At 40.5% G+C, this 20827-nt stretch overlaps 1 protein-coding gene across 1 annotated transcript; it reads right to left on the reverse strand.

Annotated features, from left to right (window-relative positions):
- Positions 1 to 2410: 2410 nt before the first annotated feature.
- Positions 2411 to 17138, reverse strand: LOC137374175 (T-cell-specific surface glycoprotein CD28 homolog). The gene is made up of 6 exons (XM_068039964.1): positions 16760 to 17138; positions 14388 to 14759; positions 9552 to 9578; positions 9054 to 9080; positions 5392 to 5510; positions 2411 to 4937 (listed from the first exon to the last, which is right to left on the reverse strand). The coding sequence occupies exons 1-6, from the start codon at positions 16824 to 16826 to the stop codon at positions 4836 to 4838; spliced, it is 714 nt and encodes a 237-aa protein (XP_067896065.1). The 5' UTR covers positions 16827 to 17138; the 3' UTR covers positions 2411 to 4835.
- Positions 17139 to 20827: the final 3689 nt, after the last annotated feature.

A 20827-nucleotide genomic window follows, 5' to 3' on the forward strand; every position in this document is an offset into this window, starting at 1 on the left:
TCCTTTACACCTTAAAGTGTGGTACAGTTTGTGGCATAGTTATCACAATGCATTCATAGCATTCCTATGATTACACTTCAAGAGGCAGTTGGTGTTTTAATGTTTTTAAAGGGCTGTATGGATGATATTTTTGCTCGAGTGAAGTGGCTACTGTCTAGGTATTCTAGGGTCAACAGATCAGCTTTATCTTGGAAAATTGTGAGTTGTACATTTTGATGGGTTAGAGATAGTGTGGTAAGTAAATGGTTTTTGATTCTGTAAGCAACCCAAGAAATGCAGATTTGCAAGGGCTAATACCAATTCCAATTGCATAGTTGCTGAACAGTACATTGACATCTTAAAAACTGGATTACAGAAATCTATTTTTCACACACCAATGAATTAAGGCCATTTACAGAGTGTGAGGGAAAATTTCACAAGGGCATTGCCATTTTCAGATGCTTTCACCTCATGATATCAGTCATTTGATTTTCCTTCTTGCAGACCATGTTTGAACGCCTCCCTGGGTTACTCATATATTTTTGTTCCTGTTAGCTTCAGCTGCACTATGACTGTAACTTAACATCACATAAAGTAATATCGATTTTGCACTTGGTAGTTTATTTCATAAAAGTTGTTTTTGTTTCTCCAGTTAGCATCAAGCGGTATTTTTTACAGTCTAGTTCATAGCAAGATATTTATCCTTTAGTTGCGATAGTAAAAATTTCAGTCAGTTGCACCATTAAAATTCATGTATGTGACTTAATTCATACAAGCATTCAAATTTCTATTTAGGAACTTATCTTTGCTCCATGCCTATTACATTTTTCTCACAACAGGTGTGGGTTCAAACTCCACTCCAGGACTTGAGAACATCATCTAGACTGACACTTCAGTGCACTACTGAGAGAGTACTGCATTGTAGGAAGCTCCTCCTTTCAGATGAGAGACACTAAACTGAGGCCCATCTGCCAGTACATCTAAACATTTAGGATCCAAGGCACATTTCAAAGAAGAGCAGGGAAGTCCTCTTGGTGTCCTGGCCAACATTTGTTCCCCAATTAATGCCATCAAAAATAGATTATTTGTTCCTTTATCATAATACTGTTGGGACTTTGCTGTGTGCAAATCGACTGGTGACTATACTTTAAAAAGTAAATCATTGGCTGTAAAATGTTTTGGGAAATTCTAAGAACATGAAAGGTGCTTATTATTGGAAACCCTTCTTTTTGTGAATGCCTAAAGCTGTGGAGGCAATAATTATAGAAGTAATAATGAACTTCAGCTAGGAACATTATAAAACAAAATATGACACTGAGATACATAAGGAGGCATTAGGTCAGATGACTCAAAGTTTGGTCAAAGAGGTAGGTTTTAAGAAGTGTCTTAAAGGAGGAAAGAGAGGTGGACAGTGTAGGGAGGGGATTTCAGAGCTTGGGGTCAATTGAAGGCATGGCCACCAATGGTGGAGCAATTAAAATCAGGGCTGCTCTCAAGTGGCCAGAATTAGAGGAGTGCAGATATGTCAGAGGGTTGTGGGGCTGGAAGAGATTACAGAGATAGGGATGGGTGCAGGCAAGGAGGGATTTGAAAACAAGGATGAGAATTTAAAAATCAAGACGTTGCTTCCCTAGGAGCCCATATAGGTCAGCAAGCAAAGGGGTGATAGGTGAACAGGACATGGTGTGAGTTAGGACACAGGCGGCAGAGTTTTGGATGTTTACCAAGTTTACCAAGGGTAGAGTGTGGGAGACCAGCCAGGAGTGCATTAGAATAGCCAAGTGTGGACATAACAAAGACATAAATAAAAAGTTCCGCAGCAGATGAGCTGAGGCAGGGGCGAATCGGGTGATGTTACAGAGGTGGAAATAGATGCTCTTAGTGATGGTGTGAATCTGTGGTTGGATGCTCATCTTGGGGTCAAATATGACTTCAAGATTGAGAACAGTTTGGTTTAGTCTCAGACAGGTGCCAGGGAGAGGGATGGAGTCAGTAGCTGAGGAATGGAGTTTCGAGGGGGACCGAAGGCAATGGCTTCAGTCTTCCCAATATTTAATTAGAGGAAATTTCTGCTCATCCAGCACTGGTTGTCAGATAAGCCGACTGATAATTTAGTAACAATGGAGGAGTCGAGAGAGGTGGTGGTGAGGTAGAGCTGGGTCTAATAACATCTAAAATAAAAGCAAAATACTGCAGATGCTGGAAATCTGAAATAAAAACAAGAAATGCTGGAAATACTCAGCAAGTCTGGCAGCATCTATGGAGAGAGAAGCAGAGTTAACGTTTCAGGTCAGTGACCCAGAACTCATCAGTTCTGATGAAGGGTCATTGACCTGAAACGTTAACTCTGCTTCTCTTTCCACAGATGCTGCCAGACCTGCTGAGTATTTCCAGCATTTCTTGTTTTTATTTCTAATAACATCTATGCACGTTCCAGTGGTCCAGTGAGTCACACTTATTGTCACACAAGGTGGCAAAGTACAGCCCAAATAGACATCAGCCACATCAACTGTTCCAGAGGTAGCATTCAGCTTGTGGAATAAAGTGAGGCACTTATTATGGATGTTACATGTTGTAACTCCATCTCTTAGGGCTAGATTTTGTTCTCCCCCAGGCGTCGGGTTCTGTAGTGGGGGGGTGGGGGGCCTGAAGATGGTTCTGGATGAGGCCCACCATGAACCTTGACGCCAGGAGGGTCTAGCCCGATCTTCCTGGCGACGGTGAGGCTCTGTGGCCGCCCCACCCCCAACCCCACCATGGGGGGGAAACAGGGCCCCAATTAACATATTCAAATCAACAAAATGAATACATTTAAATAGATTTACCTGTGACCTTGAGGGCTCGTCACAATCTTCACCGCGGCAGCCAGCACTCCCGCGCCTTCAAATCCCCATCCAGGGAAACGCGGCACCAGACTGGTGGGGAGGCGGGAAGAGGTAAGTTTGTCAGTGCAGGAGTGGGGTCAAATGAACGTAATAGGTATAGGGGATGGCGGGATGGGTTGTACTTTAAATTTTGTGCAGTTTGGGGGGGAGGTTGATTGTCAGCAGATAAGTGTTTTGTGGGGGGAAGGGCTAATAGTTAATGTAATTGTTTTTGGGAGGATGGGAAAGGGTGTTAGAAATTTAAATTTAAAACTGGCACCAGTGCCTGCACACAGGCAGCCGATGTCATTGCCGGCGATGGACAGCCCGCCCCCTCCACAAGATTGGAGAGGGGGAGCGACCCCGGCTATTTAAATGAGCCACCGCGCTTAAGATTGCAGTGGCTTTTGGCAGCGGCTTGCATGTATGGGCTGCCATTTTTTGAGGTCAATTCGATCTCAGCGGCGGGCTCTTAAAATCCAGCCCTTAGTTTTGGTGACAGGTGGTAAGAGCCTAGGAAGTCCAAATATCATAAATATATTGAAATTATTATAGCTTTTACAGTTTGTAGTTCACAATCACAATGGGCTCAATTTTATGAGTGTGCCGCAGTTTGCAGCAGCGCAGTCTAAGAACGGTGTGCATCCTGTGTGGATGCACCATCCCTGAGCCCCCGTAATGTTACGTGCAGGGGTTCATTTAAATAGAGGGGCTGGAGCAGCCGCCCCCGCTGACTTAGAGGGGGCAGCCACCGCGTCCCTGGCAATGGCATCTGGCGCCATCACGCAGGCGTGGCGTTATTTTTAAAGGGCTTTAAGCCCTGACAGCTGATTTTCAACTTTAAAGGGACCAGCACTTTAAATGTTAATGAAACATTAAATTCAATATGAAAGCACTACTTCCACCCCCGCAATGGTCACAAAATAAATTTATTTCCCTCTCAGCCCTGAGAAACCATTACTGATAGTCCTGACCTTTAAACACCAAACCTTCCACTCTTTGCCCTTCAACCCCTTCCCACCATCCCCACAGCCAAAAAAAAATGTTTTCCCCGCTCCTCCCCCCTCCCCACCAGATTCTCGCCCGGAACTCTATGTGGAGTTCCGAAGGCATGCAGAGCACGAATGGCGACTGTAATATCAGATTGGGATGGCTGCCGTCTGCAGGTAGGTAAATTTGCATTTCATTAGGCCTCATTTTAATATGGAGATGAAGGGCCCGCTACCTGGTGGCGAGGGAGCCGCACCGAGGTCCCTCCGCTTCCAGTAATATGCGGTGGGCCCGTCTCGATGTCACGGGTCAAGGCGGGCCTCTCCCCGCATCATTTTACTGCCCCCCATTGAGGAGATGGTAAAATTCAGCCCAATGTCTTTGAGATTCAAGTAAACCTTTCAGGAGAAATTCAGCATCAATTCCTCTATTTCTTACACTCACTTCTAAGCGCTTCTCAAAGAGGTGGAAAAACTGGCAAGCTTTTCAACAAGCTGGAAAAGGCTGAGTTGAGGGCTTGCCCTTGGCAGGTTGATTTTTAATTCCATTTCAAACACTGTCCATCCCCCCAAATGCCTGCCCAAAGCAAAACAAAAACAATCTCTCAAGGAGTCAAGCCTCCTGGTGACTTCCAGTAGGGGTTGTTTACTGCTCAAAGCACATGACTTGCAGTAAATGTTGTTTTCAACAACCTCTCAGTAATCCTTTGACAAAAAATATCCATGGACTCCTTTTCAATTTTAAAACACAAGCTCTCAAAATTTAACAAAAAAATGGAAGCACCCATACATATATATAAAATAAATAAATATATATATATATGTTATATATATATTAACATGTTAGTTATTTCATGGGGCTAGTATACAGATCACAAATGTAGAATTGGCATGATGAACTGATTACACATAAAGTGATTGTGTCCATGTGATTTGACTCTATGGATGTTTGAGTTTCATTCCTTGGTATGTGAATAATAATATTTCCAAGATTGAGAACAACCTAATTTCTCGTCCTCACTTGTGTCCTTTCATTCTTTGCTATATTCATTTCTTCATATATTGATGAGTCTCTTTGTGTTTCTCTTGATCTTCTTCTGTAAATCTGTTTATTTTAAAAGAAAAGAAACTCATTAGAAAGAGTTATCTATAACCTACAAATGTTATAGAACTTCAGAAGGTGTTCATTTGTATGAGAGTTATAAATAGAACCATTTTAATATTTATTTCTCTCTCAGCCCTGAGAAACCATTACTGACAGTCCTGTAATATTTATTACATTAATACAATCGTGTTTTATGCATAATATTTAGATCTAATGATTGAAAGTGAATGAGGAAAATGCGACTACGTAGTTCTGGTGACCATAATGTTATTTCAATGTGAATATGTGGCAAATTAATTCCAGGAATTTACCCATCCTTTCTAGTGATTCAGATAGGAATTGATGATTAAGAGTTTATCAATGGACAAGGCTTTTCTATCACTACAATTGCTGCATAATACTATATAACCTGCATGTGCTTTCTCGAAGTTGAAGATACTGCAAACCAACTTACCCAACAAACTAATGTAAGGACTGTCATAATTACAGCATAAATCACAAGGTTCGCGATTATTGTAATAAGTACATTTTCACTGACACTATGTTGATGCTGATATGTTGCATTCTCAGCTCCTAAAAAAACAAAATAAATTAAATGTAAGTCCTTTTGTTTATTGAAGGTAAATTAATGCAAATTTGTAAAAGTATTGCCTCCATTTTGTTTTACCAAAAACAAATGAAGGCCTGTGCTGGCACCAAAAACCCCTAATTAATTTAGTATTTACAATTACTGCAGCTCATTCAAGTACCCTGCCTTTTAGGGCATATCTAGGTACCAGGTGCAGAAATAATAATAATTTATAATTTATATATAATTTATCATATAATACTAGCAAACAATGAGTTTTGTGCTGGCGTTATTAAAACCTAGTGTTATTTCTATGACAAGGTTTATTTTACAAAGCATTCCTACATATTCTTTTTAAAAGGACCTATATGCTTACTTGATTAGACATTAGCAGAGATAAAGGGAGAAAATAACTTCTAGGGAAAATTACCCCTTAATGTACTACTGCACCCAGGACCATGACAATTCCATACTGATGAACATGTCAGAATAATAGAACTGCCACATCACTGAACCTTCATCATCTCTTGATGTTCAACGACATTACCATTGCTGAATTCCCCACCATCAACATCCTGGAGGTTACCATTCACCAGAAACTTAACTGGACTAGCCATATAAATACTGTGGCTACAAGAGCAGGTCAGGGGCTGGGAATTCTTGAGCAAGTAACTCACCTCCTGACTCCCCAAAGCATGTACACTGTCTCCAAGGCACAAGTCAGGAGTGTGATGGAATACTCTCCACTAGCCTGGATGAATGCAGCTCCAACAACACTCAAGACGTTGGATACCATCCAGGACAAGGCAGCCTGCTTGATTGGCACCCCATCCGTCACCTTAAATATTCACTCCCTCCACTACTGGCACACAGTGGCGGTAGTGTGTACCATATAAAAGATACACTGCAGCAAGCCAAGCCTCCTTTGATAGCATCTTCCAAACTGTACCACCCTGACCTCTACCACCTAGAAGGACAAGGGCAGCAGATGCAAGGGAACACCACTACCTGCAAGTTCCCCTCCAAGCCACACACCACCCTGACTTGGAAATATATCGCTGTTCTATCACTGTTGCTGGGTCAAAAATCTGGAACTCCCTCCCTAACAGCACTGTGGGTGTACCTACACCACATGGACTGCAGCAGTTCAAGAAGACAGCTCACCACCAACTTCTCAAGAGCCATTTAGGGATAGGTAACAAGTGCTGGCCTTGTCAGCAATGCTCACATCCCATGAATGAATAAAAAAAACTTTTATGTTATACACCAGAGTAAAACTACCAATAATTATTGAGGACACTTTAATGTAATGGTATCGTGCAGGCCCCCACCTGCCAGGAATGAGACACACTGGATTCACCACATGAACATTGATTTTTAAACTGTTACTGGAGTAAAGAAAGAACTTGTTATTTTAAAAAACACAGACCCTTGACTGGAAAGGCATTTGCATTGTAACAGACAGTACTTGGAAAGGACAAAGGGGCTACTCCCTGCTCCAATTTAATCCACAGTGGACTTTTGATTACCAGATGTTGCAGGTGGAGAAGCTAGCATTTCAGGCTAACTGCTAAGATCGCCGAATACACAAACAGATGTGGTCAGACCAGTTTAATCACATGACATCACATGGCTGTTAGAGTTTTTTGAATTTGAACTTGCCACAGAGTTTTAAAACGCAGAAGGCTGTTTGCTCCTGGACTGAAAATACTTCTATCCTGTTGGCTCTCATCTCGCTCTCACCAGCTTTGGAAACCATTGAAGACACATGAAATCCAAGAGAGAAAAGTCTGCTACAGTGAACAAGGTTTAAGAAGAATACTGGGACCCAGTGAAAAGCACGACTACCTACAATCAAGGACTCTACAGCGAGCTCGAAGCACAGTAAAGAAACCCCTCTTCAGTGATTGCCTCAAACCTTTCCACTATTTTTCTTCTCTTTTCTGTCTCTATTTGTATGAGCATATTGCATATGCATGCTAGCATGGGGCACAGCGTGTATTCATAGGTATTAACCAAATTAGAGTTTAAGTTTAATAAAATTTCACTTTTCTTCTTTAAACCTAAGAAAACCAGGTGTGCTGGTTTCTTTGCCTTAAAATTGAAAAGTGGTGAACAAGGATTCACCAAGAGGGAGCTCAAAACACAGTGTGTTTAAAAATTAAATCCTGTTGCAATAAGACCAGGTGAAGGCTGAGAAAGACCCCTAGACAACTTTCTCACCTAGTCGTATCAAGTGTTTATAATTAATGCTTGACTGGCATCCAGGAGCTTGTAAGTTTAAATCCCACTGTGGTAAATTCTTGAATTGAATTTAATAGTCTGGCATCTTGGGGGCTGGCACAAGAACAAATCATTATGAGGGCTGCCAAATTGTCATAAAAAGCAACTGCTCCATAATGTCCTTCAGAAAGGGAACCTGCCACCCCCTACTTGCACAGACCTACACGTGACTCTAGTCCCATACTTTGTGGTTGATTCTTAATGTTCTCTGAAGTGGCCTTACAAACCAACTGCTCAGTTTCAAGAAAACACACACATTGAAAGAAGGCCCATCACCAACTTCTCAGGCACATAGGAGTGGAAAATAAATTACACATTGTCAGCACTGCCTAAATTCTGAGAATAAAAGAGCATTGATTCCATGTCAAGGTGCAAGACCACATTCGATAATTGCATAGTATTAAACTAAATCTTTACCATAATGCATAAAATTGCCTGATAAAATCAGTGAGTGGTAAATGATAAAAGATTTGAATATATTTCAGTAATAGTTATAACTTGGGCGGCACAGTGGCGCAGTGGTTAGCACTGCAACCTCACAGCTCCAGCAACCCGGGTTCAATTCTGGGTACTGCCTGTGCGGAGTTTACAAGTTCTCCCTGTGACCGCGTGGGTTTTCGCCGGGTGCTCTGGTTTCCTCCCACAGCCAAAGACTTGCAGGTTGATAGGTAAATTGGCCATTATAGATTGCCCCTAGTATAGGTAGGTAGTAGGAGAATTGAGGGAAGGTGGGGATGTGGTAGGAATATGGGAACAATGTAGGATTAGTATAAATGGGTGGTTGATGGTCGGCACAGACTCGATGGGCCGAAGGGCCTGTTTCAGTGCTGTATCACTAAATAAAAATAAATAAACTTGAATAGAGATGTGAACAAACTCTAAACTAGTATGAATTATTAGGTAGCAAACACTCTAAAGAAAAAAACAGCTGCCACAGCATAACGTCTAGGGCCAGGATGAGCAGAGAGAATTGTGAGATCCAAAGTGCAAGAGGAGAGTCGAATGGAACTGAATCAGATAAAATTGTTACGGGCTGAGAGTGCTCTACTTAACTCTTGCAACCCACTCTAACCACAGTTTGCTGGCATGGTTTCTTCACAATGCATAGAACTAGGCTCCAAGTCATGAACTCCTACATAGATCTATAATTAATAGGAGGGTCTTTACACTGACAGAACAGTCATCCAATTTAATGATCTCCGGGGATAATCCTGTAGGTAGTGTTGTTGTTTGAAATATGTAAAGAAATTGTTGATCTTGTTTACCTAATTCTCCCATGAGATTCCTGCTCTCTGAAACGAAATAAATAATTAATTATAAAAGTATCAACAAAAAAATTTACATCTTGAAGAATAAATGATAGTTAATCATGAAAATCTTTTAAACTTTAAGTTTTTTTTAGATATTGGACTGAAATCTTCAGTTCCTTAAATTCGAAAGGTGACGGCTGGTGGTATTAGCACACCGTGCTTAATATGTCTGTATGATATTCCTCCCTCTGCTGTTTTAAAAGAATCATTTTCTCACTTGTTTTAAATAAATTAACACATCCATTAAAATAGCAAAGGAAAATCATATAAATTCTTTAAGTGTGCTTTGCCATTATTGCCAATAGTCATTTCTAAACTTTAAACACTGTCATAAAGTAAATGTACTTCCGTTTTAAACATGAATTATACAGAAACTCTACATTCTTGTGATACCTTTCCAACTATGTTTTTTTTCTACCCAAAGTTTTTTTTCCCTCTATATAATGTATTTACCTGACTTGGGAGTAAGTTGCTTGTATTCTGAAAAGAAATAATTCGACTTGTTAAATTAACTAATAACTGATGAACGTGTTAATTGACAGCAAACTCTCTCATTGTCTTTACTCACATACAATTAAAACTGTTCAGATATTTTATGGCAATACATTTCAATAATATGTAACTACTGGAATAAAGAAATCTTACTGAAATTGTCCAGGGCTTTGGTGAGACCGCACCTGGAATACCGTGGCAGTTTTGGTCTCCACATTTAAGAAAGGATACACTTGCACTGGAAGCAGTGCAGTGAGGATTTAGTAAATTGGTCCCTGTGATGGGGGGTTATCCTATGATGAGAGGCTGAGTAAATTGGGCCTTTATTCTCTGGAGTTTAGAAGAATGAGAGGTGATCTAATTGAGACATGCAAGAATCTGGAAGGGCTTGATCGTGTAGAAGCTGAGAAATTGGGCTGAATTTTAATTGCACGCTGTATTCCTCAGTGGCACGCTTTCAACTCGGCGGCCTTCCGACATGGAAGGGCCATTGAGGAGCCCCTGCGATATTTTGCACAGGGCCTCATTTAAATAGTGGGGGCAGAGCGGCCACCCCCAATGATGTAGAGGGGGTGGCTACTGCGTACCTAGCAACGGCGTCCACCACCACTGTGCTGGCGCTGGGGCCATTTTCTAAACGCTTTAACCCTTGAGCAGAAATTTTATTGTTTAAACGGACCAGGAATTTAATTTTTAATAAAAGTAAATTTCATATAAAAGCGCCATTTCCACCCTCCCCCCACCCAATAATCACACAATAGATTTATTTCCCTCTCCCTCCAAAAAAACATTCTTCATCAATGAAAAATGTTTTACCCGCTCCTCCACCCCTCCCACCCTGAAAATTTTATTCCTCCCCCCTCCCCAGCAGCTTCTCGCCTCGGAACTCGGAGTTCCAAAGGTGTGTGATCCGTGTTCGGAGTCGGTAAAATCGGCGTGGGATGACTGCTGCCTACAGGTAAGTTTTTTAACATCTAATTTAAGTTCATTTGAATATTTAGATGAAGGGCTCTCCTGCCAGGCGGTGGGGGGGAGGAGGGGGTCCACACTGAGGTCCCCCCGCTGCCGGTAATATGCGGCAGGCCCTTCTCGATGTCGCAGATCGAGGCGGGCCTCTCCCCACAACATTTCACTGACCCCCGCACCATGACCCTTAGTGTCGAGGGGCTGGTAAAATTCAGCCCATTGCTTCCGCTGGTTAGGGAAGCTAAAATGCAGGGGCACAGTCTCGGGATCAGGGGATGATCATTCAGGACTGAGATGAAGAGAAATTACTGCGCACAAAGGGTTGTGACTCTTTGGAATTCTCTACACCAGAGGGTTGCGGATGCTCCATCATTGAATACATTTAAGGCTGGGATAGACAGGTTTTTGGTCTCGTAGGGAATCAAGGGATATGGGGAGTGGGCAGGAAAATGGAATTGAAGCTCAAGATCAGCCATGATTGTATTGAATGGCGGAGCAGGCTTGATGGGCCATATGGTCTACTTCTGCCCCTATTTCTTGTGTACTGGTATTTTTGGATTCTAACATGTTTGGAATCTTAAGTTTCAGTGTTTCTGGTTCACTTAGTTCTCTCCAATCTGTCATATACTTTACCATTTATTAATAACCTGGTTGAACAATCAACTGTGTCTGCATATGTCTGTGATATATTGGTTTAGAGTTTCAGTGTTATTTGAAATGGTAAGATAAACTTACCACAGAATACAAAGGTCTACATGGTCATCTTCAAAAGCAGTGAGTTTCAGCAGCATGAATAAGGGTAGAATTTTTTAAGACTATCTAATACCTAATGGAAATTAACTCAAAAGGAAGCTAAGAACAAAAAGAAAATGAAAATTATTTAACTTTTTTCCCTCATATTTCAGGAAATGGCACGCTACCCTTGGTACCACTCTCACTTATAAGTCAGAGCATTGTGGATTTTAAACCCTGCAACTCAAGCACAGAATCAAATATTGAGGTTGTTCTGCCTTGTGTTAGTGGTCAGGTGAGATGTTTAACTGAGGCACTGTCGAGCCTCTCAGGTAGCTGTAAAAGATCCCACAGCACAAATTCATGGAATAGAATCAGAGAAAGATTAAGGCACAGCAAGAGGCCACTTGGCCCATCGTGTCTGTGCCAGCCGAAAAACAATCCACCAATTCTAATCCCACCTTCCAGCATTTGGTCAGTAGCCCTACAGCTTACGGCACTTGAGGTACATATCCAGACTCCTTTTGAATGAGTTGAGGATTTCTGCCTCAACTATCCTTTCAGGCAGTGAGTTCCAGGCCATCACCACCCTCTGGGTGAAAAGGTTTTTCCTCATCTCCCCTTTAATTTTCAACCAATCACTTTAAATCTATGCTCCCTCGTCACTGACCTCTCTGCTAAGGTGAATAGACCCTTCACCTACACTCTATCCTAGCCCCTCACAATTTTGTACATTTCAATCAGATCTCACCTCAGCCTTCTCTGTTCCGAGGAGAACAACCCTAGCCTATCCAATCTTTCCTCATAGCTGATTTTTTCCAGTCCTGCCAACATCCTCGTAAATCTCCTCTGTACCTTCTCTAGTGCAATTACATCTTTTCTGTAATGAGGTGACCAGAACTGCACACAGTACTCAAGTTGTGGCCTAACCAATGAGTTATACAGTTCCAGCATAACCTCCCTGCTCTTGCATTCTATACCTCGGCTAATAAAGGAAAGAATTCCATATCCCTTCTTAACCACCTTATCGACCTGTCATGCTACCTTCAGGATCTGCAGACATTCACTTCAAGGTCCCTTACTTCCTTTACACTTCTCAGTATTTTCCCATTAATCGTGTATTCCTTTGCCTTGTTTGACCTCCCCAAATGCATCACCTCACACTTCTCCAAGTTGAATTCCATTTGCCACTTTTCTGCCCATCTGACCAGACCATCAATATCTCCCTGCAGCCCACAGCTATCCTCTTCGCTATCTACCACACGGCCAATCTTTGTGTCATCCGCAAACTTCTTGATCATGCCCCCTACGTTTACATCCAGATTGTTAATATACACCACAAAATGCAGGGGACCCAGTACTGAGCCCTCCAGTCGCTAAAACAGCCATCAACAACAACCCTTTGTAAGAAGAGCAGTGGATTTCTCAGGCTGCCATAGCTAACATTCATTCCTCAGCCAACATCACTAAACCAGATTATCTGCTGATTCGTCTCATTGCTTTTTGTAAACTAACTGTTGTGCTACAACAGTGACTACATTCCAGGAATACTTCACTGGCTGTGAAGTGCTTTTGGACATGCTACTGATGTGAAATGTAAAACCTCAGGCAAGAGCAGTTGTGCAATTAAATGCTGAAATCCAAAAATTACTGTCTGATTTGTTCTGCATCTGATAGCTTTGTGAAAACAGCATCTCGCTGTCTGCTTCACTATTGAAATGCATTGAACAGAATGAACTTGCTGCATTTGCACAGTGGATATAAAGTAAATTGCTACCGAAAATTACATCTTGTCAATTTTAGTCTAAATACCCTTTTAACAATGTAATAAGTGTTAATTACTGCCAAATAACCTCTCTAGCACTGAAAATTAAGTAAGAGTCTTATTTCTTGAGGTTTTACTTGTTGGAAATTTTTTAAATGTCAAATTTAAAGTAATTTTTTTTTAAACTTTTCCTTTCAGTCATATTTTTCTCTTTCTGTCAATCCAATCTTTCTGTTGCTCTCTGTACCCAATTTGGCATTGAATGCACCTCTTTTAATTCACCCTCCTCAATCTTTGTACTATTAATTTCACAATCCTTCAATCTGATTAGCTAAGGAAATACATAGTTGCTTGCCCTGTTCACTCAGGTCCCAGATGCCTGCATTCCCTCATTGTTCATTGCAAAACTTTAAAAAACCTAAATGTGCAAGGGAAAATGAGAGATGCCCTGCTACAGCAAATTAAGGCCTAGTGTGTTCTTTCACCTTTGGGTCATAATTCTGCTCTCCCTGCTGATTGTAAATGCCTATATAAGTGCATGTTGGGCTGTCTCAACCGGTTTCCAATGGAAATGGGCAAACAACATTGTGGCACAAATTGGCAGTGTCATGGAAAGGCCAAAACATGTTCTCGACAACAGAATTGATGCTCTGATGAAGTAGCTGTATAATTCTGAGGTTAGGATTAAAAATCTTTGTTTAAATAGAGCAGAGAGCTTTATGTCATATCTGGCCTATGTTGACCTGACAATACTTGATGCTGACACTGGAGATCAGAAATGGTAAAGTATTTCCCCTACTTCAATAAATAATGAATGTACCTACCCCTTCCAAAAATAAATTTTTACTGAATTTAATGTATGTAGCTCATGGTATAATGCATAGGCAGGGCAAACTTAATCTATAATTTGTAGATGCCACATAGCAATGTGAAAGATTCTGCTCATACAATAGCTTATGTTCAAATAGGAGATTTGATTTTATTGTTATAAAGCAATTGGCTAGGCTATTGAATTTTTGAAACCACAATCCTGAATGGATTTATACAGAACATTTTTTAATAAACAGATACAGTCACTCATTGTATAGCAAGTAGCAATACATTAAGAGTGCTCTGCCTATGATTAAAAATGAGGCACAATGTTTGGGATGTGTCGAGAGTGCTCTACATTACATCTAAACATTTCTACATTATCATGGGAATTCCAAGTGCAGTTGCAGGATTCTCAACTTATTCTGCAGTAGTGACAAAAAAGAGGCCAAGGCCTAAGCAAGTCATTATTTATTTTAGTGAATACAAACATTCAAGAGTGACCAAAAAACAGTGACTCTTACCAACAATGGTGGTGCCACTCCCTCTTCCTTCCATTGGTGGAGGGGGTATAGTTCTAGTTACTTTGCAGATGTACAAGCCAAAGTCTGTTTTTTTAATGTTTTTAATTTCTAGAACAATTAAACCCCGTCTTAGATTCCCTGAGAAACTGAAGGATCGTTCAGAACCATTGCGAATTGTATTTGTATTCAGTGTGGGAAATCTCTTTGAAGAAATGTGGAGTACATCATAAATTTCACGTTGGTTTACTTGTTTAACCCAATAAACATCAATCTCATTTCCATTCGTGACACTGAGTTCAAAAGTACAAATAATGGCAGCTGAATGCCCAGGTTGAACACTAAGGTGTGAAGGATACTGTTTTACTGGAATCTCTGTAGGGATGAAAGGCAAAGAAAAAAAAAATCACTTGAATTGCTATTAATTTAGTGATAATCAACAAACACGTTTCTGTTTGATTACATGATTAGTACATAGGAAAGATAACATCTCTGTTGTTCCAGTAGGTTAAATCAGAACTTGACATTCAGAAGTGTCTTTATTTTTTAAAAATTTATTTGTGGGAATCACTGGCGAGGCCAGCATTTGTTGCTTATCCCTGATTGCCCTTAAACTGAGTGGCTTGCTAGGCCATTTCAGAGGGCAGTTAAGAGTCAACCACATTGCTGTGGGTCTAGAGTCACATGTAGGCCAGACCAGGTAAGGACAGCAGATTTCCTTCCCCTTAAAGGACATTAGTGAACCAGGTGGGTCCTTACAACAATCAACAATGGTCACCATTAGACTAGCTTTTAAATTCCAGATTTATTAATTGAATTCAAATTTAATCATCCGTCATGGTGGGATTCAAACCCATGTTCTCTGGGTTTTGGATTACTAATCTAGTGGCAATAGCACTACGCCCCCACCTCCCCTTGTTTATGAAGCCTGAGGGCTTCCAGACATAAGTTTCAGGTGTGAGAAAGATTAGGAGTATTTGCTTGATTAAATAGGTAATATCTTTTCCCATTGTATTGTGATTAGCCACATTCTCACTTTGTACTGTAGTCTCCTGTCCTGGCTTGCATTGTTTCCTCCAGCCCCGTAAAGCACAAGTCTGGGAATATTACTTGGAGACTTTTATTCTCTGAAACCAGTCATCTTTCTAAATTGAAAACTATTCAGTATCATAAATGAAACCCCAGAGTCCAAATGTTGTGTTCAGATACCTAGCAGTGTAACAGAAGGCTATTTTTCAATTTTAGGATCAAATCAATTGGGAAATGGAGGGTAGTATAAATTAAAATTAATTCTTAATTTTAGCAGATTTAGTGATTAAGACGTATGCTAAAATATTACAGTCAAATCTTAGTTAATTAGAAAGCACACAGTTATGTTAAAAAAAAATATTTTCCCCCAGTAGTTTCCAATAATAGTTGCCAATTAGTGTTTGAATGCAATTATTATATTTTCTATTGGCACTCAGTCAAATATCTACCCAACAAATGTAACTGCCTACTGCCTACATTTTATAGCTTTAGTCACACCAACAGTCAGAAACATTTTTTTTTTCTTTGCAGAACACAGTTTCACCAACACTGAAGTAAACAGCAAGAGGACTGAACAGGAATATCTGAAATTACTGCATTAGGAAAAGCTCACTCTGATTTTGATGTGATACCAACATCACACAATAAGCATGATAGTATCACATGGAGTATGAAGCAGATACTTTATATCACAGTACTGAAAAAACATGACGTATTTTAAAATTCTGCTTGTTTCTGCTAAAGCATAAAGTATTATGTAAATTATGAGGCAATTGTCGCAAAGTCTCTGGCTTCAATAGTCACTTCTTAAATTTGCTGTTTAAAAGGTTATGATCAGAAATATAAACATGAAGAAAGTGTAATTACAATCTATGAATGTTCCAGCCTTGAGGAAAATCAGTGTCAGTCTTATGTTTATTTCCGAAACAATCCTTTCACCATCAAAAATCTTGAAGCATTAATGCAGTACTGAACTAGAACTTGTTGTAATAATAAGACTATTTAATAGTTGTATGCAGATTTAGTTTAATGTCTCCCTCTAGGTCCCATTATCCATTTCTCCATTATTTGTATTTCTCTGTGACTTTTGCTACTATAGAAGCCTCCCCAAATTGTGGATTGTGCAAAATAATTGTATTCAGGTTTGTGATATCAAATAATAAAACCAGCAACAGTCATAAGCAGACCAGTAATAATAATTTAATAGAATCATTTTAACAAATAATAAGCAATAACTATCTTCAGGTGTATTTTTGACATCATTCAGACCTATGCCTACCTCTTCCCTCTTACAACGCAGGAAAGTAAAAGTAGGAATTTCAAGCTGACAATCTACTCAGCCCTACCTTTACAGCAGATGCGTTTATTCTCCATGACCAAGCAGAGCAAAATAAAAGTCCCCAGAGATGTCATTCCAGTCAGATGTATTTTAAACAATGTTGTAAGGGTTTTGCTGTTGGAGTTACTATTGCCACTGATTGTGGCTGACTCTTCTCACTGGTTTCTGAGCGAAAAAAAAATATCGGTTATAAAATGGTCTCGGTGTCTCAGCTCAGTGGCGTTGAGGGGTCTTCATTTCTTCAAAAGACCTTCTGTTGTAGTTATTATTCACTTTCCTGTTACTGCCCGTTATAAGAAGAATAAGTATAGTTAATAGAGTAAACAGCCAACACAAAAGCTATCAAATGATTCTTAGCTCTTGGCTAGAACAGTCAGATTTAAATTGCTAAATGCTGCAGGTGACAGGAAGCAAAAGCACATGGGTCTAACCAGGGTGATGACAAGCCTAAACCCTCAGTGCAGGATCAGCGGTTACTCCAAGTAAGATTTGCAGTTTGTCAGTGGTCAGAACACGTACCCGCACACACACACACTAAAACAGGAGGAAAACCATTTAATTTTCAGTGTTTTAAAGTTTACATTGCATCTACAGCCATAAAGAATTTCAGCTGAACTATATCTTTAAAATCAATGGTTTATACGTTACCGAAAAGCTGCTAAACCTTTACTGTTAAAAGCTCAGTACGTGTGAGACGAGCTTGAAGTATAGTTGGAATATAAATTTAGGCTTTTTATGAGAAAAGATAATTGTTCAATATGTCTCATGGGGTAACTGAGTGATTGGCTAAAATAATGTTCGATAACCTGCTGAACAGGCAAGAAGAATGATTTATGTTTCAGTTGTTCCCTTTTCTGTGCATAGTCATTCATCTGCTTTCTCTTGCTATGTTTCCTATTACAATGTAAATATGTTTTAAAGTAATGTCATTATTGAAATTCAGAGTGTGCTGGGAAATTTAACTTGATATCCAATGTTTTAGCATTTAGCTTTGACTTGTTCCAAACTAAACTGTGATGTGGCTAAGTCCCTGATACGTCCATGTCATTCTGTCATTCCCTAAATAGCCCAGTGAAACAGTTCATCACTATTTTATAGTGGTTAAGAACACCCACTTAACCCTCTGAAAGGATTACGGTGTTTTTATACCTTTTCATTTCTTCCGAGTTCAGAGAATACAGTGGAAGGCTGTTCTGTAAGTGTGATGTTTATAGTACGTAGCTTTACTTTATGTAATTGATCAACATACAGAAAGTTATTTTATAGGAAAACCTGAGTCTAATTTAATTTGTCTTTTGGCCTTAATGAGACTATGGATTGGGACCAAGACTGTGAATTACTAAAACTGTGCAGTTTATTTTTCTGATATGTTTCAAGCTGAAGATGGTTGAAAGGCAACATAAATTAGACTAGAAACAGTTGAATATTTGGTTGGGGGGGTGGGTGCGGTGGTGTGGTGGGAAGTGAAATGGAGCTCTGTAGTGCTGCATTATCGACGCTACAAGTCCCTTAAAATTCCAAAATGGCATTCGCAGTGCATGTGCACACTTCTAACACAATGTACGCTGGATGCCACATTAATAAAGGGGTTAGTACACTCACCTAATATCGCCGTCAGCATTGAATCATTAACTGGTTAAAGCACAGAAGGAGGCCATTCAGCCTGTCGTGTCTGTGCTGACTCTCTGCAGGAGCAACTCAGCTAGTTCTGCTTCCCTCACCCTTTCCCCGTAGCCCTGCAAACCTTTTCTCTTCAGATAATTATCCAATTTTGAAAGCCACGATTGAATCTGCCTCCACCACACTGTCCGGCAGTGCATTCCACATCCTAAACATAGGCTTTGTAAAAAAGTTTTTCCTCTTATTACCTTTGATTCTTTTGCCATTCATCTTAAATCGGTGTCCTCTGGTTCTTGACCCCTTTGCCGATTGTAACAGTTTCTCTCTATCTACCCTGTCAGTCCCCTCATGATTTTAAACACCTTGATCAAATCTCCTCTCAAGCTGCTCTTCTCTAAGGAGAACAGCCCAGCTTCTTCAATCTATCTATGTAACTAAAGTCTGTCATCACTGGAACCATTCTCATAAATCTTTTTTGCACCCTCTCTAATGCATTCTTCCTAATGTGTGGTGTCCAGAATTGGATAATACTCCAGTTGAGGCCAAATCAGTGTTTTATAAAGGTTCATCATAACTTCCTTGCTTTTGTACTCTGTGCCTCCATTTAGAAAGCCCAGGATCTCGTATGTCTTATTAACCACTTTCTCAACCTTCCCTGCCAACTTCAATAATTTGTGCACATATACCCCCAGAGCCCTCTGCTCCTGCACCTCTTTTAGAATTGTATGCTTTATTATGCAAATGTCAGCATTGTAATTTTGGAGCTCTATGCTTCAGCCTACACCCACTCGAAACCTCGCACAACTGACTACATATTCAACAGCATGAATGTTTCCCCCAAAACACCAGCAGTATTTCAAGAGATCATTGACTATTGATAGGTTAGTTGCTGGTTTATTTGCTCTGGCTTTTGCTGCAATTCTGAGGTTTGAGTGCTTTCTATAGTTGGTTAAAATTTCAAAAACAAATTGTATTTATATAGTACTTTTAATGTAATAAAACATCCCAAGGTACTTCACACAAGCATAATAAAGCAAAATTTGACACCGAGCCTTATAGATATTTTAGGCAGATAACCGAACTCGTGATCAAAGAGGTAGGTTTTAATGAGTGTTTTAAAGGAAGAAAGAGAGATGGAGAGACTTATGAGGGGAATTCCAGAGTTTAGGGCCTTGGCAGCTGAAGACACAGTCGCCAATGATGGAGCGATTAAAATCAAGAATGCTTAAGAGGTTAGAATTGGAGGAGTGCAGATACGAGTATTTTATAGGGCTGGAGATTAGCGATATTGAAGGGCGACACCACGGAGGGATTTGAAAAGAACAATGAGAATTTTAAAATTGAGGCGTTGCTTAGCCAGGAGCCAATGTAGGTTAGCAAGCGCACGGGTGATGAGTGAAAGAGACTAGGTGTGAGTTAGGTCACCATTACTTGGGTTTTGGATGACCTCAAGTTTATGGAGGGTAGCATGTGGGAGGCCAGCCAGAAGTTTAGAGATACAGCACAGAAACAGGCCCTTCAGCCCACCGAGTCTGTGCCGACCATCAACCACCCATTTATACTAATCCTGCACTAATCCCATATTCCTACCACATCCCCACCTGTCCCTATATTTCCCTACCACCTACCTATACTAGGGGCAATTTATAATGGCCAATTAACCTATCAACCTGCAAGTCTTTGGCATGTGGGAGGAAACCGGAGCACCCGGAGGAAACCCACGCAGACACAGGGAGAGCTTGCAAACTCCACACAGGCAGTACCCAGAATTGAACTCGGGTCGCTGGAGCTGTGAGGCTGCAGTGCGCGCCACTGCGCCACTGTGTTGGAAAAGTCAAGTCTAGAGATAACAAAGGCATGGATGTGTATTTCAGCAGCAGATGAGCAAAAGCAGGGACAGAGTATGACAATGGTACTGAGGTAGAAATAAGTAGTCTTAGTGATGGCAGGGATAGATGGTTGGAAGTTAATCTCGGGTCAAATATGACACCAAGGTTGAGAACAGTCTGGTTCAGTGTTAGACTGTTGCCAGGAAGGGGCATGGTCTCAGTGACCATGGAATGGGATTTGTCACGGGGACTGAAGACAATATGCTTTGATCTTCCCAATATTAAATTGGAGTAAATTTCTGCTCATCCAGTACTGGATGTTGGACAAGAATTCTGGCAATTTTGAGACAGTGGAGGAGTTGAGAGAGTTGTTGGTGAGGCAGAGATGGGTATTGTCAGGATACATGTGGAATCTAATGCTGTATTTTTGGATGATGCTGTTGAGGGTAAATGAGAAATAGGAAGGGCTCTAGTATACAGCAAGTGATTTGGTAGATACTGAAGTACATATGTGCACAGACCATCTGCTCCCAGACATGGCAAACCAATATGCCTTTTTCTTGGCATTGGACATGACTAGGAGAAAGAGCAGAGGCCATGCAGAGCAGGACAAGCTGCTAGGAGAG

The sequence above is a fragment of the Heterodontus francisci genome, chromosome 10 (genome assembly GCF_036365525.1).
Source record: "Heterodontus francisci isolate sHetFra1 chromosome 10, sHetFra1.hap1, whole genome shotgun sequence".
NCBI classification, from domain to species: domain Eukaryota; kingdom Metazoa; phylum Chordata; class Chondrichthyes; order Heterodontiformes; family Heterodontidae; genus Heterodontus; species Heterodontus francisci.